The sequence below is a fragment of the Pterocles gutturalis genome, unplaced genomic scaffold (genome assembly GCF_000699245.1).
Source record: "Pterocles gutturalis isolate BGI_N339 unplaced genomic scaffold, ASM69924v1 scaffold4635, whole genome shotgun sequence".
In the NCBI taxonomy this organism is placed as follows: domain Eukaryota; kingdom Metazoa; phylum Chordata; class Aves; order Pterocliformes; family Pteroclidae; genus Pterocles; species Pterocles gutturalis.
In genome coordinates, this window is record NW_010138001.1 from 18,312 (window position 1) to 45,534 (window position 27,223).

General features: G+C 37.1%; 2 protein-coding genes across 2 annotated transcripts in view; one reads left to right on the forward strand and one right to left on the reverse strand.

The window, feature by feature from the left end:
- VWDE (von Willebrand factor D and EGF domains) overlaps positions 1-20,890 on the forward strand; it is a gene marked incomplete at its 5' end in the record, with an annotated part of 33,919 nt that extends 13,029 nt beyond the window's left edge. Inside the window, 20 exons of the mRNA XM_010082794.1 lie at positions 1,185-1,393; positions 1,815-2,800; positions 4,018-4,154; positions 6,048-6,203; positions 6,817-6,921; positions 7,295-7,409; positions 9,331-9,581; positions 9,699-9,918; positions 10,471-10,608; positions 12,786-13,466; positions 13,729-13,824; positions 13,910-14,005; positions 14,504-14,599; positions 15,921-16,016; positions 16,346-16,441; positions 16,917-17,012; positions 17,112-17,207; positions 18,490-18,585; positions 19,144-19,247; positions 20,870-20,890. Of these exons, the coding sequence (XP_010081096.1) occupies positions 1,185-1,393; positions 1,815-2,800; positions 4,018-4,154; positions 6,048-6,203; positions 6,817-6,921; positions 7,295-7,409; positions 9,331-9,581; positions 9,699-9,918; positions 10,471-10,608; positions 12,786-13,466; positions 13,729-13,824; positions 13,910-14,005; positions 14,504-14,599; positions 15,921-16,016; positions 16,346-16,441; positions 16,917-17,012; positions 17,112-17,207; positions 18,490-18,585; positions 19,144-19,247; positions 20,870-20,890 (3,891 nt within the window). The remainder of the gene's footprint in view (positions 1-1,184; positions 1,394-1,814; positions 2,801-4,017; positions 4,155-6,047; positions 6,204-6,816; positions 6,922-7,294; positions 7,410-9,330; positions 9,582-9,698; positions 9,919-10,470; positions 10,609-12,785; positions 13,467-13,728; positions 13,825-13,909; positions 14,006-14,503; positions 14,600-15,920; positions 16,017-16,345; positions 16,442-16,916; positions 17,013-17,111; positions 17,208-18,489; positions 18,586-19,143; positions 19,248-20,869) is intronic.
- Positions 20,891-26,617: 5,727 nt separating this feature from the next.
- Positions 26,618-27,223, reverse strand: part of LOC104468603 (von Willebrand factor D and EGF domain-containing protein-like) — a gene marked incomplete at its 5' end in the record, with an annotated part of 5,153 nt that continues 4,547 nt past the window's right edge. Inside the window, one exon of the mRNA XM_010082795.1 lies at positions 26,618-26,902. Coding sequence (XP_010081097.1) covers positions 26,793-26,902 — 110 coding nt within the window. The remainder of the gene's footprint in view (positions 26,903-27,223) is intronic.

Consider the following 27,223-nt stretch of genomic DNA (forward strand, 5'->3'; position numbering starts at 1 on the left):
TTATTTTCTGCAATTGAAGCAATAGCATAATGTTTATCTTACAATCATGGTCCTTTGGTCAGTGTTGTACTTGCAAGCAAGGGTGTTGTCCTCGAAACCAAGGATGTGTCAACACACATACCTTTCTGGAACCATGTTGTCGGTTGCAATATATAACCCTTGTGTGGATGGTGAAGTTTTCTGATTCAATAGTCACTTATTTTGCAGCCCTGGTATTCCAAAACTGGATCTCTGTGTGCTCTGTTTTGCTCATGCCAGTGTCGTATAGGAAAGCTGTGAATGCAGATAATTATGTATTTCAAATGTCATCCACAGAATCAGAAGTGTAGATGTTTTTTCTCGAGAATGTAGCCCTCGGATAAAACATTCACATTTGCTTTTATAATTTCCTGTAGCTTTTTGTAGATATAATTGATGTAGGAATCTGCTGAACTTTAAATTAAGCAAAATGCAAAAATGAAACACTCAACTGCTCTTTAGTCACTCTGTTGGTCTGGACAGCAAGCCATAAAATAGATATGCTAGCTTGGATTTGGCTATTGGTATAAGAATATTTTAAATATTTAACTTTTATCTGAAGCACTTCATTTGAAGAATTCAGATATTAAATATTAAGACATCAGTAGGCAATAGAGAAATTAAATTCTTCCCTTTTTAGAGGTAAGGATACTGAGGAAACAGATATTAAGTGACATGTTCAGATTTGTACAGTAAGTTAATAACAGCAGCAACATTTAAACTTGGAGTGGATTTTCTTCTTAAGACTTGTAATATTTCTTTCAAGAGATTGTAAAGTTCCCTAAAATTAAATAATAAATATAGAATTAACCTTTTCCATATCTGAAGAGTGAGCAACCCAGCTGATCTTTGATTTTCTATGGTTTTGTGGTCACTGACCTTCCACAATGTACCTGCTAATGATGGATGAAGTTTATTGACCTATAGTGCACCAGTTAGCTGCTTGCTAAGGTTGTGATACATAAGGTTTTTACAGGGCTTCACGACAAGAAGAAATAATGAAATAATGAAATTTGTCTGATCCAGAAGAATCAGAGCCAGAATTTAATGGGATGTATTTATAAACCTGGACTTTTTCAATTGTACTTTGCCACCAAACATACCTGATTTTATTAGGTAAAATAAAAATCATGTTTCTCATGATGATATCATCAATCTCTTTTTAGGTTTTGTTTTCTTCTGGAGCTTTTGTTCGTGCTGATGTGAGTGAATGGGGAATGAGCATAACACTTAGGGCACCCAGTTCAGATTACAGACATACAGTGGGACTCTGTGGCACCTTTGATGGAAATGCAGAGAATGACTATCACATTGCAAGTGGGGTGGAAATCCCAAACCATGCTAATGTTCCTTTTTCTTTTATTGAGGAATGGAGGTAATAAAATACTTCTGTTTCAAATGTCATCAAACTTGTCAAAACAATAATAATAATAAAACTTCCTAACTTTTAAGTTAATGTTGGAATGCCATCATTACATTCCATAATTAATTTAAGAGAAAATTGAAACGGACATACCAAATTAGTATTTAAGTAGTATGATGTAAGATGAATTTGAGTAGGTTTTTGAACAAAGTATCAAGGTATACAGAAAATATTTACTCTTCTCAATTCTTCTGTTATAAATTACTCACATGGTTTTGTGATTTAACCAGTCTTTAAATATAGCTGTATGCTGTAGATTCTGTGATCTATGCTGTAGAGTATTAAACAATAAAAACCAAACTAAACATTAATGCTTTACTTAAAAATGAAAATTGTTCAGATACAGTTTCATCTTTTAATCTTTTTTCTCTAGAATTTCACCAGGAGATAGTTTGTTTGACAAGATACCTGCTTCTTCAACATCCTCTAGAAAAACAGTCTTCTGTGACTGTGCACTTGAAGATGCTGAATTATATCAAACAGTGAATAAACTAGAGACAGTTTCTAAGTCAGAACTTCCTCTGTCTTGTAAAGAAAGTGAAAATGGTAGATTTCTTTCTTTGATACCAGGACTGGATGTCACTGCTGAGTATCTCGGTCCTGTTGATCTTGTCAGAGGCTTAAGGAAACGTTCATCTGCACGTGAAATGGATTCATCTACACTTCTGCAGAGGGAGGATAATCAAACCAACTTTCACAAAAGATCACTAGTAAACACGCATGTCTCTGCAACCTCAGTGGGAAATACTGGTGTAGAAGGAGAAGGAACTTCAAGTTCAGGCATTAGAAGAAATTCTCACCGTTACGGTAGTCATCTTCACAAAAGTCAATCTGTTAGAAGTAGGGGAAAGCGCCAAAGTTACTATGAATACCATCCAGTGTTTCTGTTCCAAAGTCTTAGCCAAACAGACTTAGAGGGGTATAGCTATTTTTTCCCAGAGGACCATGCCACTGACACAGACCAAAAGTTTCTGCCTTCTTGGCCCACACCTTCTGGCCTCACCGAGTCAAGCGCTTTGCTACTGTGCCAGCAGGCAATAGCTAATTCCAGTATAGGAAGGTCTTGTGGCAGCCTTCTTGGCCGGCGAATAGAGGATGCAGTCAATATGTGCGTTAAAGATTTGCTGCTGAAAGATGACCTGAGTTGGGTAGAAGCTTCCTTAGCTCTCCTAGAAAACGAATGTGAGAAGAGAGTTTTAGAAGAAATAAATTACAACCAACAAGAACTTGAAGGATCTGTTGAAAGCCTACTTAATGCCTTAAAGTGTCCCAGTCTCTGCAGTGGTAATGGAGAATGTACAGAATGGGGCTGTGCATGTTTTGAAGGCTACAGCTCATATGACTGCAGCATACTGTCTGGTAAGGTGGTGAGGGGAGACGGGGGAAGTGAAATTTACTTAAATAATGTTCTCAAAGTACGTGCAACATAGATTTATTTTGTTGCCTTTCTCTTCTGATTTCACACTCTGACAGGGGTTCCCTACAGTCGCCCTGTTTGTTATCTGTCAATTTAGTTCCAATTTAATACAGCCATAAGTGTTTTCTATTCACCCTTCTTGTTCTCCAAGGACAAAACAAGGGCTTAGTTCTGGTATGTCAGATTTAAAAAATTTACCACTCGGTGAGTTCGCAATACAGAGTATTGCCACAAGAGATTAGCAATGTCTCCACATGCTGTTTTCTTCAGGAAGGGCCTGTCGTATCCATCCATTCCCTAATTTTTTTTTTATGCTCTATGTGATCCCACTGTAAATGGGATGTTTTTCTCTTTGGTGATGTTACATCTCTGTAAGCTAACTGTTAGATGTGGTGGAAGTAGAATTGATGGTGAAGAAAAAGAAGTATAGCAAATGAAGCTGAGCAGGTTGGTGGGGTTTTTCTTCAGTAAGTAAGACATTCATTAAAAATACAGTTAAGCAGGTACACTGAAAAAATATTAAAAGTACTAGAGAACTCAAAACCATTTCCAGACAAAACCTGTTAATATTTTCGTTTGCAACAGTGTTTTTGTTTTAGTGACCTATTTAGAAACAAATGCAGAAAGAGTTAAGAGAATAATAAAAGGAAATATCTGATTAATTTTGAAATAAAATAAACTGGTTTTGCCTCGTAAAAACTGTTTTGGGGTTCTAATATTTGTCAGTTTATTTCCTGAAATAACTTCCAACTGAGATGTTTTTGTAGTCTTTAAACAAAAAAGAATTCCCATTATAAATTATTGCTTAACTGTCACCTTTCCAGTTCCTGTTACTAGGACCTGAGTTTAATTTTGATTTTATTCTGCAACCTTTATATAAAGAACCATAGGTGAGAAAGCAGAACACATATTCACAAGTGTTTGTTATCAGATGAATATTTTCTCTGCTTTGGAATATTCAAGTTCCAAGAGAAGACAAAAAGCCTGGCTTTAAAGTTAAGATTAATTTTAGCAATAAAAAATGTGTCTTCAGCTAGCTCCAGATTTTGTAGTTTGCATAGTTTTCTTAGCTGGATAGAGAAATGAACATGTTGCTTAATGTAAATACATAGAAATGAGTTAATGTACTGACATTCATTGTCTAATCTCTACTTCGAAGACCAGGCTCCAGAAATTACAGAGGTGGAGAATGCTGGGCTGTGCGACATTCGAAAGTATGACTGCACGTCGGTGAGAGCTTTTGGACATGGCTTCAGGGAGTCACTGAATCTGAAATGTGAAATTGTCAAATTACAGGTAGGTCTCCCTGAATAGTAACAATTACATTTTAAAATTCTCAGACAATGATAGGAAAAAGTATCTAACATGTATGATTCATTTGTGCGGGTACAACCCAATGCTTTAGTAGAAGCTAAAAGCAAAGGCACTCAGCACTTTGCAGCAGACACTCAAGTCTTTGCAGGATTGCAATTTCCTCCATGATAAGAGGAATACAAAACACAATGGGAATGTTCAGCAGCCGAGAAGGAGATAGCAGCATACGGCAGCTGTCCATCAGAAAAGGGCAAGGGCAAGCCCTATTAGTAACAACCAGTGCATCATTGTTCTTTTTTTTAAGTGCTTACGGAGAGGAATTGAAGTACCACTTCTTTGAAAAAGGACAGCAAGGTTAAAGACATTGCTAGATTTCTGTCTCAAATCTAATGCTTGAAATAGCCCTTTTATAAACATAATAAAACTGTTACAAAAAGAGAAAGGAATTTTTGATATGTTGTTTGTTTCCCTGGGGTAGAATACCACGGCTATTTAATGGTACACATCAGCTCTGTACCCCAGGTTTGAACAGGAGATTAAAAATGTTGCACTGTAAACAGAGAAATCTGTATAGAGAGGCTGTTGTTCCTCAGACCTAGAATTTGCTCAAGGCAAATTTGCAAGCAGTTTACGAGTGTTAGCCTGGAATAAACCACTGGCAATTACAATTTTTTTATGTTGTGTTAGACATAAGAATGAAAAAAGCTTCAAAGTAAAATTGGATTTCATTAACATGATAATGGGGCGTGGAGGGAGAAGGCAAAAGGGGTACCATTCAATGGGAAAATTTTGTTCTTAAGTCAAAAAAAGTTTTGCTTAGCTGGTTCCAGCAGATGCTAAAATTATTTTCACAGATTAAGCAATGCTGGCTATAAATTTTTCTTAAACACAACATGTATCCACTCATCTGCAAGTTGGCTTGAAATGATAAAGTCGGGAGTAAGTTTACACTCTATTAGGTTAAAAGACTTTTAGACCAAGCTCACAGTGAGACGAGACAATTATTGGGAGTTCACTTATCACAGTTTGAAATGTCTCAGTTTTAACTCATGGCAAGATATTCTGTTATAACACTCTTTGTGGTTGTGTATTTGGCTCCTAACTACAAAAACTTTCTATTTAATCGCTTTTATTGATGATATTCTCACTGACAAGAGCCAGTTTAGAAAATTAACACTACTGCTGTTATCTGCAGTTGAGGAGGAAGCTGAGAATTTTTCCTTGAAAATACAAAAGAAAGGATGATTGCATTTTCTTTTGTGTTTTGGTTTTTTTTTTTTTTTAGTGTAGTTTTGTTTGTTTAATTTTCAGGCCAGAGTAATAGTGACTTTATGCAAATGTCAATGGACTTGCAACAGTATAGAACTCCATGTATTTTTAGATTAAACTTAAATGATCAATATTTCATAGAAGAGGCATTTTGGCAGAATTTAGAGCTAATACACAGTGAATTTCTTATTTTTTTAATATTTTCACTTTTGAAAGGTTAAATCAAATCCATTGTCTATGGGCTGTCCTACCATGTAAGGAAGGATGTAGGTCTCGTGCATGTTGCTAAAAGAGGTCATTCAGAGAATTCTGTTTTGAAGTACCTCACAGATGCAGGACTACTGCACATCTCATTATAGAGGTTTAGGTAGGACATGGCCAGGCCATGCGGCAGAAAATACTTCTGTGCCTTTTCTTCCACAGTAGCAGGCTTAGGTAGAAGTCTGTGTATTCAAATAATAGCATTTAATATTTCCCCCTGCATTCTAGTCCAGAGACATTAGACTTGTTCAAACACTGTGCAATACCTGTTTTTTTTTTTTCTCTGATAAAAATATTTTCATAATGTATTTCACTGAAAAACAGATTTTCTGTCTTGATATTTAGTATGTTGATAGCCAGTGGATTCCCAGTGAATCTCTAACTGTGCCAGCTGCCTTCCAAAATGCCAGGACTGTTGACTGCCAGTTACCAAATGATGGCCAGCAGCCTGATGTCATGGATCTGGTTGATGATAAACCCATTGCCAGGTGGCAAATAAAGGTACTCGCAGAAATTTCAAATATTCGCTTGCTGATATTCCTATTAAGATGAAAATATATTATATCGATATTATCCTTTCTTTAATGGTATTAAAGGTGGAACTCAGCTTGCTTAACTTAGGGTCTCAATTTAATCACCTAAGCTTAAGTGTTGAGTGCCATTTGAGTGTGTTCTCCTGCAAGGGGACTGGTAGATAAGATCTAGCACCTAGAGAGTCACACAATCTTCAAGAGTAGAAGTTAAAGGCCGAGAGAGGCCCAAGAGCATTTCAAATAACACTAAGTGCATTTATGGGAAAATTGAGTTGAGCCCAGTCTACATGTACGCATCCCTGTGTGAGGCAGATAACCGAGCTCTCATACAGATTGAGTCAATAAAGTCAATAGAGCCTGCACATTATTCAGTTTACCCTAAAGTAGATACGTACATGTGGCTGGTCAACTATCTGCCTAGACTTACTGTCAGATAAGATTAGATTTCTGCTGGCTATTATGAGAGTTTAAACAGCTAAATGTAGGTGTATCTCCATGAGTTGAAGCTCACGCTAGCAGTCCCCACTGGTGATTTGTTGATACTTGTGTGGGTTAATGCATTTTTGCTGTATATCTTGCAGATTTCTAATGATGGATTCATTTATAGCAACTCTAAAACAGTGATATTGTATGATGGAGCTTGTCAGACATGTGAACCACAGGAATCTGGGTTATGTATGTTAAAGGTAAATATTTCATTACTCCCTATGTTTATTATGAAAATATGTAAATTTTAAAGCAGAAAAAAAAAATCTAGAAAACACAGCGGACGGACCCTGTTCCTGTTTCCAACAGGGATTTTCCATGCACAGAAATGATAAGAACAGAAAGAGAAGCTGGGATGAGGCAATATTGAATTAAAAAAATGGAACCAAAAGCACTTCATATAATTGACAAATAAAACCAAGCATGCTGTCAGTTGTTTAGATTCAAAAACAAACTTAGTTGTTTAGTGGAAGTACAGAATAGATGAGATTTTATTTGTCACTTTACAAATTCATCCAGATTTACTGTTTGGGAACCAAAAAATAATGAATCACATTGTCATTTCTCTAAAAGGAGAAAACGTGCAACATAGATGGACTCTGTTATGGTGAAGGTGACACAAATCCAACCAGCCCTTGCTTACTCTGCAGACCTGGCATATCAAAATTAACTTGGTCCGTTGTTGAAAGTAAGTTCTAAATGTATTTTTTTATTAGCAAGAAATTGAAAATCTACTAAGTTTTCTAATTTTTTGAAATAGTGAAGTTTTAAGTTTAACTAGTTAAGTGTTTCATTTAAAGCTTAGTACCTCCTAATTTAGGTTGTAATATGATCTCGGTTTTCATCTGAAATTTCTCCTGATTTCTGAAAATGATATTTTGTTTTCCAGACCATACATGTAAAAGATAGGCTTTTTTTTTTTTTTCTTGCCCTGACCCCCTCTCCCCCCAGTAGCCATTATAAATAACTAATGAAAATTAACAACTCTCAGCCTAACTGACGTTTTGAAGTCTTTTGATATTTGGCACAGCTACATCCACAAATGTTGGTCTTCAACATTTTGGAATAAAAGGTATTTTCCAACAAATGACTCTGATACCAAGCAAGAGCAGAACACAAACTGAATTAACTGGCATATCATATTTATTAGTCACTCAACATTTGGACATAATCCACATCGATGACCTAGATACATGTCCCAAGCAAATACTTGAAAGTATATCCAAGACTGGCATACTTCATTCTAGTTAGAAACCACACTAGAAAAAAAGTGAAAAGACGACCCAAGTCTAGAGTCTTCATTTTTGTTCTCCAGACTATAAAGTTCTAGCCTAGAAGTTGTAGCTCTTTTGGCTCCTGGTCTTTGGATATACAAATCATATTGGTCCCTTCACCAAATGGGATGTCTCTTGGGACTTTACTAGTAACCATCCAGCCTGCCCCATCAACCAAGTCCATAACATCTCAAATACAATCATTCCATCTGTGTTTTCATGGGTGAATGTGCTGGCAAGACTCTGCCTGGATTGGGAAGGGTCCTGCATGAGCGGGACTTTTGGTGCCTGTCTTGCTGAATCTTTTCCTAGTTCAAACTTGTACTGAAAACCAAGGTAGCTATAACTATTCCAAAAGAATAAAACCTGAATGAAATGAATGAAATGCAACTCATCCAACAGTTGGGGAGTCAAGGGAGTTCCATGTTACAGCCACAGACTGGAATTCAGTATTGCCAGAGTCAGAAATGGGAGAAGAATGTAAACCAGAGGCAATTCCCTAATACCAAGGAGCACAACCTCTTCTCTGGAGTGGATGACATTAGGAACAGGGTGTCAGAATCTAACTGCTGAGGCACTGATTACAGCTTCTTCTAGCTTCATGGTTTCTGCCACAGTGGGTGGGTTCCTCCTTGGAGCAGTCACTTCACTGTAAACCAAAATGCAGCAATCTTTAATCACCTTCCTGTGTCCCAGCTTCAAAACCTGCACTCTCCCCAGGGGTTCTGCTTCTCTTTTTCACAGAACTTGTCCTGATGCACGGGTTTTGTCTGTTTGTTTTCAGTTGGTGTCTGTAGAAATCTCACTATTCCTGCCAAATAGGTTAGAGCTCAACAGTGCAGGCATCTAAAAAGACTAAGACTTAGAAGTGTGTAAATTGTGTGGTTAAAATCCTTCCAAGGAACAGTGAGTGAGTGACTTCTTCTATCACCTCGTGTTCAGTTTTGCCAAGATAGTCACTGCAGCCTAGTATTGCTTGACAACGTCTGTTCGTTTCTTAAAGGAAACAACAATCACCTCTGAGTTTTATGGCTTCCTGTACTTTCATCTGCAAACTGTCTCTGTACTGTTAAAATACAGTGTTTAAATTCAATAAATTATGAGTTCTTCCCATGTATAGATGCAAAGCATCTTTACAACCTCTTGTGTAGTATAACTAATTTCTTGGTTATGTCGTTACAGTTATGATGTGCTTTTCCTGTGCCATTCAAATATGTTAGAATTCAGAATAAATAATTACATATGACTTCCTTAGTAGGAAGATATGTTCCTTTTTAATTTCTATAAGTGTATTGCAACTTTTGCTTAAAAAAGTAAATATGTCCTTTGTTACAGACAACCAGCCTCCAGTGCTGGAAAATTTTCAGAGTATGCTACAGACTTTTTATGGAGAAGATTTTGTATATCAGTTTTTGGCCTCAGATCCAGAGGGCTCTGCTATCCATTTCACATTGGATTCTGGTCCAGAAGGTGCCAGTCTTTCCCCATCAGGTCTTCTTTTGTGGAAAGCTGTGTCAATGAATCCCCATAAATTAGCATTTTCTTTGACAGATGACTGCAATGCGAAGACTAAGGTAGAAATGGAGGTAATGAATATTAAAGTAAAATGATACATACTAGTAAGATGTTAAAGATCTCTAATTACAAAATTAATCACTAGTTCATTTAAAAAAAAGAAAACTCTTATTGGGCATGTCTTGTAGGTCAGTGTAAAATCATGTGATTGCCTAAATAATGGCTCATGTGTGACAAACGTTAATTTCCCACCTGGAAGCGGAAGATATCTTTGTGTGTGTGTGGCTGGATTTGAAGGTGATCTCTGTCAAGTGAATACTGATGACTGTAAACTTAACCAGTGTGGTATTGGCAGATGTGTGGATGGAATAAACAGCTATTACTGTGAATGTCCGCCTGAACTTCAAGGTAAATTACTACTTTATTTACACACATTTATCATGCCTAGTGATAAATAGGAGTTTCTAATTTTATGTCTACCTTTTTAAGAAAAAATTTGCTGTAAATAGCTTACTGTTAGAGCATGAAGAAATGTTATGGTCTTGTGATAAAGTTACATGATATACTTCAAGATTCTTCTTGCGTGAATACAATGGTTGTTTGAGACCAAATTTCCTTTGTTTTCCTCTGCAGAGGTAAACTCGGCACCATGGTGAAACATAGGAGTGATGACTTTGGTTGCAGTGTGATTTCTCCTCTGCCTGCAGATAAACGTGTAGTCCCCACAGCCCATCTTCTCCATATTCCACAATAAGCAAGATACTTGACATAAGATGAACAAATGAGAATAGCAAACCTAGTCAGCTGTACTTGTTAGATGTACTGAAATTCTTTGTTGCTCTTGATAGATGCCCTTTTTGTATTTCAGTAGCTGCATACATTCTACTTTTATCTTTGATAAACACACTGTTAAAGTCTAGTAACACAATATTATTTTAAAAATTCTGTATTTCAATGCAGGTAAAAATTGTCAAGATGATGTGGATGAATGTGTATCCAGTCCTTGCTTCCCTGGAGTATTTTGCTTCAATACTTTTGGTTCTTACTATTGTGGTCCATGCCCAAATAATCTGCAAGGAGATGGGAAGTCATGTTATGGTAAAATTATTTGTTTTTCAGAAGAATGCTATTATCTTATTGTTATTCAGATAAAATATCTGTGGTTGTGCTTTGTGTTTCTAACAGTAACTTAGAACTCTTTTCAGTAGTCAGCAAAACAGGACTATGTCTCTGACTGTTGATGGCTGGGACAGAATGTCAGTGACAACATCAGACTGCACTGGGTCACATAGTTGTAAAACACTTTTTCAGGTGACTAGAAAAGATAGATACAGAATACCCCAATTCTTTTCAATGAAAGGAGAATACAGAGAAATGTATTTTCTTCTGCATTATTTTCATTGTATGGGCAATTACTGACAAATTGTTTTCCTGTTAGATTGCTTAACATGGAATTATTTACCCAAATCAAGGGACCTGCGAAATAAGCTGCCCAAACATTTATTTACAATGCAATTACTGAATAACTTGTATTTTTAAAATACTCTGTTGAAAATTTTTAAGAAACAATTTTTACTCTTCATCTGCTTTCTGAATTGTGAATTATTCTTGTGTACTAAAACTTTAACTCGGTAATTTATTTGCAGTTGAAACAAAAGTATCTACTAATGTGTTCACATATATATTTTTTTTTAGAAAGCTTTGAAGACATTAATATTGAGAGAAAGTCTTCCACGGGAGAAGTTGGAAGGAATAAAGGTGATCTTTTTCATGAAGAAAATGGAATTTCTGATTCACATACTGATAAGAATGTATCTGGCAAATAAAGGTTCCAGTCAGTTTTATGTTACTCACTTCAGTTTTTCAGTTTGTCTCTATTTACTTAATTACTGGGGTTGTATTCTGATCTGAAAAATGAGACTGGAATGTCAATGCCAAAAAATCCCTTAGGCAAGTCAAGTAACTTTATTGACGGTGTGATGTATGACATTCTTACTATTGCCTTTTGTTTTTGTGACTAACCACTGACATAAAATAGGTAACATGGGGATAGGGACATCTGTTATCTGAGATAAGCAAAAGTTTATGTCATTATGTTGAATGCCATTTTCCTACTTTAACTCAAAGGAAAGGTGAAGTGAATGTTCTTAATTCCAAAACTCCATAAACACTGATGCTGGCATTTCCATCTCTGCCTGCTGGGGCTTTCTTTGCAGGAAATTCTAATGTGCTTTTTCCCTTTATCTCTGAATTGTTAGTGAGGGAGAAGGAAAGCTCTCTCACTCCACTGCTAGTGCTTTGATAATTCTTTGTCTGCGGCAAAATGGTTTGCTTTCGAACAGTGGAAGACATAGCATTCTGTAACAACACTCAGGAAAGCTTAACCTTTTGTATACCATTTTCTTGTACTGTTCCAAATGGGGTTAGGGACAGATCTTCAGTTAGGTAGAATAATCTCCTCCAAAAAAAACTGGCACACAATGCTAAAAGCCAACGGCCTTCTGCCATTCTGGGATTACAGTGCCATATTCCTTTCCACAGCCCACCAGAACACTCATTTTTCCTGGGCAGAATATGAAGAACTTTTCAGTTTGCACTCCTTTCAAAGAGGAGGCTGAGTCAGTCTCTGTTGTTTATAAAGCACATGAAACATCCCACTAATAAAATCCATGCAGAAACTTAAAGAAAGTTGAGAAAAAAGTTTGGAGCGTAAAACATGGTAATACTTTTGCTACAAGGTGATGGATTATTTGCCTAAAATACCGTACAAGTTGCATCATTAAGTATAAGCATTTACATACTTGTGATTAAATATCTGCATCTGGACTCTAGTCTTATTACTAGCACTTAGATACACGGGTGAACCATAAGCAGTAGCTTTTCTTTAAACTCTGTTTCCGTTATCTAGTTGGTACCAGTTGGCACTGGTAATTTACTCTGACAGTAAAGCTGTTTATTGACTCAGTATGGGAAAAATTTTGCTGTCTGCCTCATATGTACTTTTTCCTTGTCTTCCAGCCATGGAAAGGCCATGGTGAGGGTGGGAAAGATGTAGCGAGAATACTTTGGTCTTCTTCAGTTCTGCCAGTTAGGAGTTAGGTTCTGCTGCATACGTGTGTTCTGATGTAGCACATGGAGAGACTTCCTGAAGCATAGAATGAATGGGTTATATGTTTTTCTGTTCAGAAGATATTCCCCACTCTCAGAAGGAAAAAAAAAAAAAAAAGTCTCATATTCCTGTACTTTTTTTCCCCTTTCTTTCTAACATGCTGTAGGTTTCCAACAATCATCCTTTGAGAAAGTTTTGAGCATTTCAAGCTATATTCCCAGTTCTACAGATGTTCCTGAGAGATTTATTTCTACAGAAATGGTTGGTAGCAGCACTTCACCAGCCTCCACAGTAAAAACAATCACCACTTGGAAGTCACATAATTCTCAGCGAAGTGCTTCTGTACAACCTGCTGTTACTGGAAACATTGCTCATGCTCTCAGCACTGTCAGTGGTCACCTTGCTAACATGGAAGAGAGTTCTTCAGTACATGCTGTGGTGACTACATCTTCAAGGAACCATGCTGTATCACCTGAGAAGAAAACAGGGGCACAAGTTGAGGCCTACAGCTATTTTGAGACCAGCAGGAAGACTTCTCCTAGCAGCAGAACAAATATAAGCAAAGGGCTTTATTTGCCAAGCAAAGTACTCAAAAGTGGAAACGCTCACAGAGTTCAGCACCTATTAGCCAAGCATAAAGCAAGTCCTTTGCCTTTTGTCCTTGTTGAAGTCACTGTACCACCAAAAATTCTTCCTGAAGAACTGAGTGAAGTAGTGACTCCTCAAGCAATAACCTGTGCTGACTTACCCTGTTTTCCTGGTGTACCTTGTGAGCCAAGTCAGGATGGAAGCGTCAAGTGTGGTCGTTGTCCTTATGGCTATTATGGAGATGGCTTCACTTGCAGAGGTATTACAAATAACTGTACTAAATGTTTTGCAGAAAAGAATCTTGTGACATCTTTATAACTTGAAAGTACATTGTTACTCTGTGATCAGTTAAATGCACAGAGTATTGAATTTTCTCATTTTCATTATTCATATTGGCATAGCCTACAGGTTTCTAGTTGTATAGATGCACTTAATAATATTTTTCTGATGTGTCTCAGTTGTGCTGAAATGCCACTTTCATTTTGCTTATTCCTTTCTTTGTTTTCTTCATTGCCTTTCAGCAAGATGTAGACAAATGTGTGGCAAAAATATGGAGTGTGTGGCACCCAATATTTGCAAATGCAAACCTGGTTATGCTGGTTATAACTGTCAGGCCGGTGAGTATGGCATTTTGATGTACCCTGTGGTAACTCATATCCACAAATTAATGATTTGAAGATCACTGTTGATTTTTTTGCCCAGCTCTATGCAGACCTGATTGCAAAAACCATGGGAAGTGCATTAAGCCCAATGTCTGTGAATGTCTACCAGGATACAGTGGTTCTGCTTGTGAGGAAGGTAAACAGAATATTTTTCACTTTAGAATCCATAAATACACAAAAGATGCTGTAAATAACTTCCATGATGATTAATTCTGACAGCAAAGGGGTGTGTTCATTTTACATGTATTTTAACAGGACTGAGTACTTTTTTGCTATATACTGTAAATGTTGCTTGCGATCGGATATTCCTAAATTTAGCTTTCACAGTAAGTAGAGGAGTTCACCAGTGAATGTAGATGTCTCTAAGCTAAACACCCCCAAAGAGCAGGAAGTCCTGTCTGGAAATTGTCTTAGATTTCTTCAGGGTGACCAAAACTGCTGGGACTCTGTGTACTCTGTTGGAATTAAGTTCTTGTCACTTATTCTTGTCAAAAGGCATTGCATACATCTCTTTATTTTATTTTCAGTTCTTTGCTCACTGTCAGTTATTAACATGTTCCTTTTTCTAAAGCATAACCTATCCACACATCTTTTTAGAGGTGATTTCTTGAACAACATAATTCTGTATCTGCAGCACATTGTAAACCACCCTGTCAAAATGGAGGCACATGCTTGGCCAGAAATCTCTGCACCTGCACATATGGTTTCGTGGGACCAAGATGTGATACAAGTAAGCAGAAAAGCATAAGGAAATAATATAAAACATTTCAGCTGTTCTTCAAGAGCAAGAAAGCAAATTATGGTTTAAATTTTTGATGCCCTCAAAATTTGATGCTAGCAAATAAACATAATATGTGTGCCTCTTTGAAGGCTGCCATACTTGGGCTTTTTGAACATTAGTTAGATAGTATTTGCATGTAGCTTTGAAAACATAATGTACTATAACAATTGCAAATAGTTTATTATTTATGATTCATGAATGTGGAAATATTGAGTATGTTGCATGTGTGATACTATCTTCAAAACAAACGTTGATGTTTAATATGTCCTTACAGCTCTTTAACTTCTGTCATGCTAAATTGGTTAGATGCTGGGGTACATTCAGAAGTTGGTATCAATGAATGGTGGGTCAGAAAAACTGGTATTCAGAAAAGCTGAATTCAGAACCACATTATGGGTGTTGTGGTTTGTTTGGTTTTTTTTGTTTTTTTTTTTTACCTGGTGTGAAAATTGGAAAAATTGCAGTGATCATAGCTGAAAAATTGGAATTAGTTAGTCTTGCATAAATTGCCTTTTACATATCGAATTCTACGTGCTACAATTTGGCAACTCCAAATTTAGGGTAGATTTCCTACTGGTAATTTTTATAATTCAGAGAGGCCAAATTTAGATGTGCTATTTATAGATCATTCACCTGAATGTGACACTGTATTATTGACCCTGAATTGAAAAAATCCTTTGTTTGTCTGCTCCTCAAATACCAGGACTCTTCATTCTCAGTTTTTTGATTGTGACACAAAAAAAAGTGCTTCTCTTTGTTAAGCAAATGTTAAGAATGTGATTCATGGTTTTCCACAGCTATGATATTTGAATGTCTTTGCTTGTTAGTCTCGTGTCACTCTATCCATGCAGCTGCACTTGCTGAAGTGATGGTGGACACTTGAGTGTATGTTCTTGGAGTTCGTCAAATCCATCACGTAACATGGTCCATTTGTCTCTTAGTACTGAATTTCCCATTTTTTTAGAATGTATTTGAAATTTTCTAGATTTTTGACACTGACTATAACCAGACCGTGGATAATTATATGGAAAGACATTTTATTTGCCTTTGTAGTCTGCTGCTAGCTTTTTATGGCTTTAAGACTGGATTAGCCTATTAATCAATTCTTCTTCAACTAGTGGAATTATATGTTAGTTCCAATGTTAGTATTTGGGAAAGAACTGAAAAATGAATCAAGCATAATGTGTAACATATTTCTTTCTCTCTTTCTCCCCCTTCCACCTCCTCCCCCTTGCTTCTCCTTTTTTTTGCTCAACTTCTTGGATGGTAGTGGTTTGCAACAGACACTGTGAAAATGGTGGTGAATGTCTCACTCCAGACATCTGCCAGTGTAAACCTGGGTGGTATGGACCCACGTGCAGTACAGGTAGCACTCCTACAACTTACATGTTCCGTTCGTAGGACCTCCCATACTTTGAAATTTGGAACCATGTTGCTCAGGAAGCAGTGATGGGCGTCTGCTTGCTGCCGCAGAGCCCCTGCACTCCCTCTTCTCTCTGCATGTTAGTTCTGCTGCCAGCAGCACCTCTAGAAAATGTAATACTCATCTAAAATTTTTGTGTAAAGATATTATGTGAATGGTGTTACCTGCAGTTATCTTAGTTGTTTAATTCCTGTTCTTGCAACAGAAGCACATATTTTTTAGACTTTATTTGGATGTTATGCTTCCTACTCTTCCTGACACTGTTTCTGCAGCAATGTGTGACCCTGTGTGTCTCAATGGTGGTTCCTGTACTAAGCCAGATGTTTGCCTCTGTCCACATGGATTCTTTGGTGCCCAGTGTCAAAATGGTAATATTTTTTTTTTTTTCTTTTCCCCTCTTAGTTGCCCCTAAGAGGAAGTCTGTGACAAAACACTGTTATCTTAAGACATAAAATTCACAACCAAGTCATGTACCTGAGAAGTGGTGTAAAACAGAGATTACATTATTTTTTAGATTTTACGGCTGATTCAGGAGAAGGAAAAGGCCTTGTCTTCCATGCAACTTTTTCAGCAGTGTTCAACCAGTTCCACTGTATATTACGTACTCTGGTTACTTGTGTACACGTACAGTTGCCAATCTTTACCCCTTTTTATCCAATTTTGTCTTTACTGTTGATGTAGGCACCAATCCACATTAATATGATTTTCATGAGACAGACCTGATAGTGCTGAATGTCTATATAAGCTATCAGAATTTTAGTGTTGCACTCATTTCCTCGAAGTATATCGCTAAGTCACACAAAATGCAAACTACAGCCTTTTCCTCCTGTTTGTATCTTTTAGCTGTCTGCAGCCCGCCTTGCAAGAATGGTGGTCATTGCATGAGAAATAATGTCTGTACTTGTCCTGATGGGTACACAGGCAGAAGATGTGAGAAAAGTAAGCTAGTGGTATAATCCTTCCAGGATCTGAAAGTAACCAATAAATTATTCTGTAATCAGTTAAATGTATTAAACAGCAGATGTTTTTGATTTTAAGGTGTCTGTGAGCCAAGGTGCATGAATGGAGGAAGGTGCGTAGGGCCAAACATTTGCTCTTGTCCTTCAGAATGGAGAGGAAAAAGATGTGACACTCGTAAGTATCTTGTAGTCAACAGGAGAAACATACATTAAAAAGTATGGTTATATGACTAAAAGACAACTCTGTCCACACACGTAATATGAAGTTAGTGCCAAAGAACTCAAGAATATACACACATTGGAAAAATAATGGTGTATAACTTGGCAGCACAATTTAGGATGGAGAACTAATACCATGCAGTTCTTAGGCTAAATCATGAGACCAAAATATCTGTTAAATTCTTGTATAGCAAATGCTATTTGTTTCTTTCTTCATTGTTGTCTAAATAAGAAACATCTGTATTTCTGCAAAGAGCTGAGTCAATGAAGTGAAAGAATTTCCATTTGTGCTGTAGGACATAAAAGCAGATGTAATAGCAAAAGAAGTACAGTGAAAGACTGGAAAACTGTGGAAACATAGCGGGAAATGATTGGAATAGAAGACACAATGGGCACAAGCTCTTTAGGAAAGGTAGAAACAGGATTGTGATGGTAGCCCCGCTGGGGGTCACATTGTATCTTAATGAAAATATTGATGGTGCACAAATAAAATGTGGCAACGTGGATAAAAAGCACAGTCTGCATGAAAATCAGCATGAGGATGGGTGGTAAAATCCAATAGATAAATTGTTAGTGTCTGACACAGTGCCCACCCGAGGCTCAGATATTGATATGGCCAATGAGCTCCCTAATGGCATGGAGGAAAAACAGTTTTCCCTGTTATTACTTTCTGTAATTATTGGAAAGTTTTATTGAAAAAAATATTACCCATATTGACAGGGGTGAGATAGACACTGTGGAAGAGAGATCTGATTACCAAATAGTCAGTTAACCAATGAGAAATAGTAGTGGTTTAGATTATGGCTTAATAAGCATGGATGAATGTGCAGAAAAATGGGTCATAGAAAATAACTTTGGATCAGATGTTCATGAGTTGATTCACTGTGTGTTAAATTGCATGACAGACAAAAGATCTCTCACTAAGGTATGGGTTTTAGAAAGGTAAATTAGGAAAAAACAAAACTATTAATAGTGCTGACTTAATACAGTATTTCAGGCTTTTGTAGCAATCTGTGGTGCATCAGAACATCTCAATGCGTGCTTTGGCTCTTGAGTTTTTTGTTTCTAGTTGCCTCTCTTCTTCAATATCCTCTTGATCTTAGATAGATTTTCAGTGAAGGTGATGTGACTCTTGTGTATGGAAAACTCTCAGCCTCTTGTGGGCATCCTGAAATGTAGATAAGAAGTAACAGTAATCACTTGGGATATAACCAAACTTTGTGATGATGTCTGTGCAGCAATCTGTCTTCAGGAATGTAAGAACGGTGGGGAATGTATTGGACCGAGTACATGTCATTGTCCTCCGCAGTGGGAAGGAATCCAGTGTCAAATACGTAAGAATGACGTGATCTGTAAACCTTTTGCTTCAGCACAGTTAAGACTGCTTCAGCCATACATAGTGCCTAGAATTCCTACACCGTGATTGCATTCTAACCCAAATCTGTGTCAAAGGTGGGATAAGAAGTAGAGATTCCTCTGGCCATTCTGAAGCCCTCCAGAATGTGACAGTAATCTGGGACCATGGCAGTATGCAGTGGCTTGCTCTAACACTGTATGCTGCTGCAACAGTCCTGAGAGGCCATTGCAGTAGCTTGAAATAGGATGAATTAAAAAAATACCTTATGTCCCGTATTGCTCAGTCTCATTCATGCCCTCAGTGTGTTCCGATATTAAATCTGCACCAAAGCACAAGGGGGATGGGACAGGCATAAGAACATTGTTGGCTCCACGTGACCAGAAAGTCTTCCCTGTGACAGTGCTTCCCTGTGAAATACCTGCCAAGTTCTGAGCTCCTATAAGCAAGCAGAATAAGTATACAGAGGTAGTAGCCGCTTTTCCTTTGTCAAGTTGATTTCATTAATAAAGCCACATCTGTAACTCTTTTGTTTTAGCTGTGTGCAACCAGAAGTGTCTGTTTGGAGGCAAGTGTGTATTGCCTAACGTATGCTCTTGTCGTCCTGGTTATACTGGAGTCCTCTGTGGGAAGAAAATTCAGGTACGTGTAGAGTCAAGGCACTATCACAGATACAGTGATTTGGGAGTCATTATCTAGTCCACCCTCGTCCAATGAAGCAGCACAAAATACACCAAATGTGCTTGTCTAATTTCTTCCTTTCAGTCTCCTATGAGGGAAAATTCATAAAAGTCCTAAGAGCTATTCCGGTAATTTATAGGCTCCAATACTTACAGAATTGTTCTCAACACCTAAAGTAAATTTTCTGTGTTTCAAATTAAGCTGATTATCTCTTGTCACTCCCTAAGTGGCTGCAGCAGGAAATGATAACTATCCTCTTCATAACAACCACTATTTTATCCACTATTTTATTTTTTACCATTATTTTTTTTTATCTTTTACAGTGTCTGGTCCCATTTTAGGGAAGAGTATCCTACTGCTGACTTTCTTAGCTTGCATCAAGCCGTGATCTTTTTCAACTAACTAACTACAATGCCACACAGTTCATCCCTGTTTTATACGAATGGTCCTTATCCCCAAGTGTAACTTTTGGAATAGCTTTACTTTTTTGCTTTATAGTGAATGATGACCATTTCTCTGTTTTGTCACATAATCTTCTGTTGTATTTCTTTGCTTGAGTGCTGACAGTCATTCACTGAAGTAATTTAATTAAAGTTTTCATGATAACTAAAACTAACTTTTTTTTGTGACCTCTGAAGCAGAAAGCATTCTAATCTTCTTGCATCATTTGTGATGTTTCTCTGTTTCATTTCAATGTATTTAGACACTTCTCTGGTGCCAGCAGAAGTCCCTTGGTAGAGCTGGGACATCACCTAGCTGATTTGAGCACTGCATGCTGGTGCTGTTCCTTTACATTCATCTTTAATTACATCCCACTGTTCACACCTGTACTGTGTTGTCTTTAAAAAAAAAATAAAAATTAGTTCTTTGGTCTCCTGCTGCAGCCAAAATAGCATACTCTATCCTTCCCGGCTTTCCTTTCTTTTTAGTACTTTGCCACATTATGTCTTTTAATGTAAAACCTGTAATGTGACTGCTAGATGTGCAGGCATTTTTAGTGAGAAATAGGTAAAAAACAAGGAGGACAACAATGGTTTAACTTTCACCTGGCCTCAGTTTCTCCCACTTGAAACCAATGGGAGTTCACATCTTTTTTCTACTTTATCAAGTCTAATACACAATGCCAATACCATTTGTGGTCAGATAGCAGATAACTTGCTAGAGATGGGGCAAATATGTTTAAGAAATTGGAACCATTAATAAATGCTCATGCACATTTTGCAAATATAAAACTACACAACCTATAAAGACTACTATAATGTTTGCTATATGGATTTCCAAAATGTGACTTAAAAAAAAGCATAATTTTTATTTAAATGTTTACATAAATATATCCTGCAAAGCATTAGTATATTTTTAATCTAGAAAATACATTGTTGATCAGTCAGACAGTGCTGTATCATACACTGACCAAAATGGCACATTTTCTTAAGGAAATAAACAAGCTATACGCACAAGTGTAACTTAATGTTGTGTTTCTGCTTATTGGGAAAGCAGAGATTCATTAAAATAGATTCTTCAATTTTATCATAAAAACAGGCTGTGTCATTAAAGTTTATTTTTACATTTTTTTTTTCTCCAAGGTACAAAGGCATCGTGCTTGAAGAAAATGAGTGTATCAATTACATTGCAATGCTGCATGGATGTATGAGACTTGAAAAGAGCAAGATGGTTGAAGGCAGTTACAGAGTTTATTTAAATGAAAGGAATATCCAGAAGCATGATTTTAAGATTCATATTACAGTCATTAATTTTGTCAAACTTCAAAACAACAATCTTGTAGTCATTAAAACATATGTATATTTCTATAATTTTTTGCTACCTCATGCACAAACCCCACAGCCTCCAAGTCTTCACTGAGCTTATAGATTTGATGAGTGATGCAAACCCAAAATTCTGCAGCTTGTTGATGTCATCAACTGGACTATAAGATTTCCTTTGTGGGAACAAGATTGTAATAGCTGTGGAGTGTCTCTAGGAGAAGAAGGCAGCACTTCATCACTTGTGAATGGTACCTTCCATTTTTAAACATTGTTTACATAGGTATTGTTTGGCTGCATACAGAAGAAAAAGCAGAACTACTTTTTTCTTCTTTGTTCTGTAGTTGTTGTTACAATGACTAGCTAGGAGTGAGGAAGGAGGGGGAACCTAAACTGAGGCCTGGCTACTAAAAATGGAGGCAAGGCCGCATGTCTTGGTAAGTGTCAACCAGACGCACAAGAATTCTGGTTTATCTGTGACGAGACTTTGTAGCCAGGAGCGAGATACCGACTCTTCTTGTTTGACTTCATTACTTACACCTACGAAGTTGAGTACCCACCTACTGAATGATTTTTGTGCCTGTAAGAGATCTATGTCCCTGTTTTGAGATGGCATTCTGTAGTAGAAGGAAATTTTGCCCGAGTCTCTTAGAGAAATTTGACAATGTTTTAGCCATGCTGAATCTTAAAATAGGAACTAATAGGAGGAATTTGCTGTACATCCTGCCATCCCTATACAACAAATTAGAAAGTATTTGTAAAAACACCATGTCATATAAAAACATCAGGTTTTCCCATTACTTATTGTTCCAATGAACAGTTAGCACCTACCACCTGACAGATAGTTTTTGAACAAAAATATTCCCTTTTTTCTGAAGTTTCCCACAGAGGACCACCATCTTGTTCCCCTAGAGCTGCGAAAGACATTTCAGTTTCTGCTACAACCAGCTGAGCTCAGTAATAGAAACAAACAGCCCTTTACCTAAGCTATTGAAGTTTACTGTTTTGTTTTTTTTAAAACCAAAAATAAATGTCATGACTTCGTGTTCTCCTGAGCAATATTCAATTTACATACACTAATTCTGAAGGGGAAGAAAATAAAGCTCATTTTGCCATTTACTGCCACTGTAGGATGCTGATCATAGCTGTTGTCAGCTCTGTGCCTAAATTTCTCACCTTTTGATAGTCCTCTTAAGTGATTTGACAAAATAAGATGGCATTTTGAGAACTCAGTGTCATTCCAGAATGATGCCTGGTGGATTTCCAAGTGCCCGACTGGTGTATTTTAAAAATGTTCTCAATTTCCCACTTGCATTTTAAGTTTCAGGGTTTCCATTGTTTCTTTAAATCAGTGAAGCATCTAACTGGCTGATATCCTGATCTTCTGGGAACTGTTCTGTTATTTAAAACCTACTCCACTTGTTCTGTTTCTTTTCTCAGAACTCACAAAGATCTCTCTGAACAAAACCTGACTAGCTATTGGAACCGATGTCTCAGGATGATGCTTTCACTACACAAGGTTCTGAAAATGTTTCTAAAATGCAAACACAGCAATATCACATAATCTCATATTGTAATAACCCCCATTCCATGTGTCAGTTAGAGAGGTGGTGTGCTAGAGATGGAGATGACGTCTGCCAGGAACACTGTTAATAGTACTTCAGCTAATGAGTGTGTGCAACCCTCCATTCACAAACTGAATCAATACGTATGTGCCTTTCTAGGACTTCAAGCTGAATAAAGGGTTTGGTTTTTTTTAATAATAATTTTTAGTACTTGCCATTTATTTTCAGTGGTTCTGAAGGCAAAAATTATTTCTGTTACATTTTCCAAATGCAAGCTGTGCAAACAAAAGCACAGCCAGAGTTTTGCTACAGTAGTTTAAAATGCTCAGTGCTAAGCTGTGCTATTTTCCAGCAAGCACACGATGCAGAAAGAATTACTAGTACATGCATAAAGACAGACAGCTACTTCAAAACTGCCCAGTAGTTATGTGATTAGTTGAAACAATTTTGTTACTAGATTGTCCATCCTACACATGAAACAGAATCCACTGTAATTAGAAAGCACATTGCAACAATGCAGTAGAACTGCTCAGTTTAACAAGAGGCGGAAGCATATAGAGGCCTTGTGTACACATGGTAACAGAATTGTTCTAAAATTGCACAATGCAATATCTGAAATTAGGCCCAGAAGAGTTTGGAGATTTGAAAGGGGGGGAGAAGGATTGCATACTGCAGGAGCTGCCATGGTTCACGTCTGATGGAACAAAGAGCAATTTGTGCCAAACTAAGATCTTACAGTGATAATCTTAGCACATTATACAGAATACAGGTATCTTCACTGAATTTTCTTGCATGATTTTTTTAAATACTAAATGGTGGAAGGTACCTATGTATATCATCCACTTATTATCTGGCTGCACTAAAGCAGCTCTTCAGGCCAGCAAAAACTCTCCCAAGTGCAGATTGGCTTTTGCCCATAATCTTGAAAAGATCTTCAAAATGAACATTTTCTGAAGGAAGGACTCATATCACATAAGATACCACAGATCTTAGCAAGGACTCAGTTTCCTACGTTTGTATCCGTGTTGGCTGTGATTTCAAAAAAACCCAAAAAAGTAGGCCCCATGTGAAAGGCTCTTTCTTTTTTACAAAAGTTAATTATATATTCTCATAGCTGAGAATAGGAAGTGAGTTAACATTTCAATCTACCAAGAGCAATCCTGTGAAGCATCACTGCAAACCTTAAAGTAAATCAGTATAAAAGCTTAAGCTACTTGACAAATTGGCTAAATCTGCTCCATTACTTGCCCAAATGGGAAAATCCAAAGTTTCAGTTCTCAATAAAACATAACAGCTGGGTACATATACAAACCCAAACATCAAGGTTAGAAAGTGTTAATAATGACTAAAGAAGTTTATGCTGTTTCTCTTGTATATAAAGGTATCACATGGCAATGTCCGGTCATTTTACTCAACTTCCACCCACAGCTCTGTTTAGCCAATACAGGATATTTTACAGATAAACCAAGTAACTTCATTCTTGCTACAACCAGTTATACTAAGAAGAGAAAATATAAATGGTAACGTGCGTGTAAGTAAATTAAAAATCACTTCTCACCTTTCCACACACGCTCTGAGAAGACAGAATACCAAAACCGCAACCAGTGCACTGCCCTTACAATTTTTCTGGTTGTTTTGAGCGAAAATCAGAGCATCTGTATAAGGTGTAACAACTAGCTCTAATAAATAAGGGAGGTAACCTGTTCCATGTCATTTTTCATGACCTTTGAGCTGCGTGTGTAACTAGCTTTTCACACGAAGACACATCTAGCTCCAGAAATTACATGCTGTAACTAGTATGTTCAATCCTGCAGTGAGTGGGAAACAGAAGGAATACTGGCAGCTCTTTTAGTAAATAGATATGGAACCATGGAAATAATAATTTGGGGACCTGGATTGTCATTAATAATACATTCTGAGACTGTTCTCCTTTAAAATAACTACTAGAAAATTCACTTTTAAACTTTGGAGATTTAAATGATATTTTGTAAAAACAAAAAACCCCAGCGAAAAACCCTGTAGCCAGTAGATGGTGCTACATTCAAGCAGTATTTCTACACCATCACATTCTGTGTGCCATCAAATTACTACTGCTTACTTCCTTCAATCATTTCTAAACAGGGAACTATTTAAATTAGCATTTGTTCTGGCCTGCTCAGAAACACTACTACAGGTCTCTCTCACTGACTGCTCCTGGTCTGATGCTCCTAATGATGCTAATATCTCTTTGGCTTCCAGTCACCATTATTGTCACTTTTGGCTTTATTAGTAGAAGTCAGTCTTTTCAGGAACAATACTGAGATATTATGCTTCTTTGCATTTCCATACTTCTGCTCATTTACTATGAAATCTTGGGTCTGAGGCAATTAATTTTTTTCCATTCACTTCCCTGCAACCAGTATGTCATCTAAGGTATTCAGCTCAACTCCTGCAGCTTCTAAATTATGGTGTGATTATTGTAGTGAACTGTGACACAGACAGAGAATTTCATCATCATAAAGCCTACTCCAGAACCGTTGTTGAAATAATCTTGTTCCATGCATGAAAACCACATTTTTCACCAGCATGTCTGAAATATCCTGTGTATCACAGCAAAAGCAGCACAAAAAACATATGTCCATAGCAGGTTTTATCTGAAGCAAATGCAACAGCCTCCAACACAAGGGCAGAAGAAAGCTTCTCAACTACACAACACAACAATTGCTCGTAACAGAAAAGGAGTCTCATGAACTATACCATTGTCTTTCATTTGTCCTCCATATGTTTGGGTTCTCTCTTTTAGAGAAGGCTGGTAACTGAGAAAACCCCATTTCCTTTGCTTCTTGTCACTGCTCAGTGGCTTGTAATCCCTGGGGAAGCATGTCCATGTAAGTCACTCTGCCTATGAAAGCTACATCTTCTGGCAAGGGAGCTTATACACAAATACAATACTATTCTATCAAATGAATTAAAATAATGCATAGGACAATGGATTAAAATAATGCATAGTTTAAATTCTCCCACCAAAAATTCCAGTTTCACCTAGAAGACAAGGAAAACCAATCTTTCTCAAAAAAAAAAAAATTATTTGGGCATCATTCAGAAAGTTGACTGATTCACCTTGCATGTTTTGGCAAAACCTTCCTCAAGTGTACCATTCAAGAAACAGCACAGATGAGACATGGAACAATGAACATAGAAGTCTCAGTCCAATCTGCAGCCCATTCAAAAGGCTGCAAAACTTAAATAAGGCCAAACTGGAACACATCCAGAAGACAAACTTCATCATCCTCTACACAGGTGATTTGTGACAGATACAGCTTTTCCTCACTGCCAGTCTGTAGCCTCCCACTATACTGCTCCTGTAACAGCACAATCTTGAACAGGAATGACTCATCAATGTCTACATCTCCAGAAGGGAAAGAAACACATTTCCCTATCTTACTGGCATAAAGAAAAGAAATAATTGGAAGTTGATCAGATAAAATGATTGTAGAAGTAGTCAAGATAAGGGCTCTTTCAGAGTATCAGTATGGATTAAGCTTTTAGAAAGCAATAGTGGAACAGTCAGAACAAGTACTGTGTTTTGGGGTTTTTTTAATACTGCTTTACTGATCAAGATTGGGGGGGTGCAGAGGCAGGAAGCCTACATAAAGCAATAACCAGGATTTTAATAAGATGCTTTGCAGTTTGCTGATGTTCTAGAAAGATGCGAACTCTGCAAGTTTCCTCTTGCAACTGTGTAATCTTATTGAATTATACTTGGACTAACATCCACTTCTGATTACCCGAATTAATTGTTTCATGTGCAATTCTTAAATACACATCATTAATATGATGCAATAATTCTGGTCAAAGGGGGAAAAAAATCAAAAAGAAGGGCATAGATCTATTCTGAAGTACTTTATTTGAAGAGTACATTTTATTTCAAAGTCAGCTGTATCAACTTCTGCTTACAAATTAAAAATGAGAACAGAAGAAAACATGTGCTATACACTACACACACTTGGATACTTAACAGCTTTGTTACAATCAGCAATACTTTTCTTTCATACAGAAAAGCATTTACTTAATACACTGAAGACAGAAAACTATCTGAAATCAATTAGTTACCACATTTGTTAAAAGTCCCACACTGCTGCAGACTTCATCTCTGTATGAAGAGTTACAAGAAAATGCAGCTTATCTTAGCTGAAGTTGCTTCACTCCTTCCTTTTCTTTGTACACTGTAGACCAGAGTACGGCAGTCGACATCTGCACACGTTTGGAGCTATGCATTTTCCTCCATGTTGACAAGGTAGTTTACAAACAGCTGAAATGAGACACCAGATACATACTATGTCTTCAGCACAACACAGAATAATTTTTCTCTTTTGTCTCACTGTTCTAGCAAAATTGTTCCCTAGTGACCACACTGGGACAGTATAAATAAAAGCATAATGGAAGAACTGAAAAGCAATGCTTCTCAATTTATGGCATTGTGGCCTTCACTGGAATACAGTCACAGTACATCTAGTCTTATTCATGCTCAATTCCCCTTTTAAAATACAATAATTTCTGTTGTTCTTTAAGGCACAGGCTATTTTTGAGATGGATCCCTCCACGAAAGTCAGGGAACAATAAAAATTCCTGC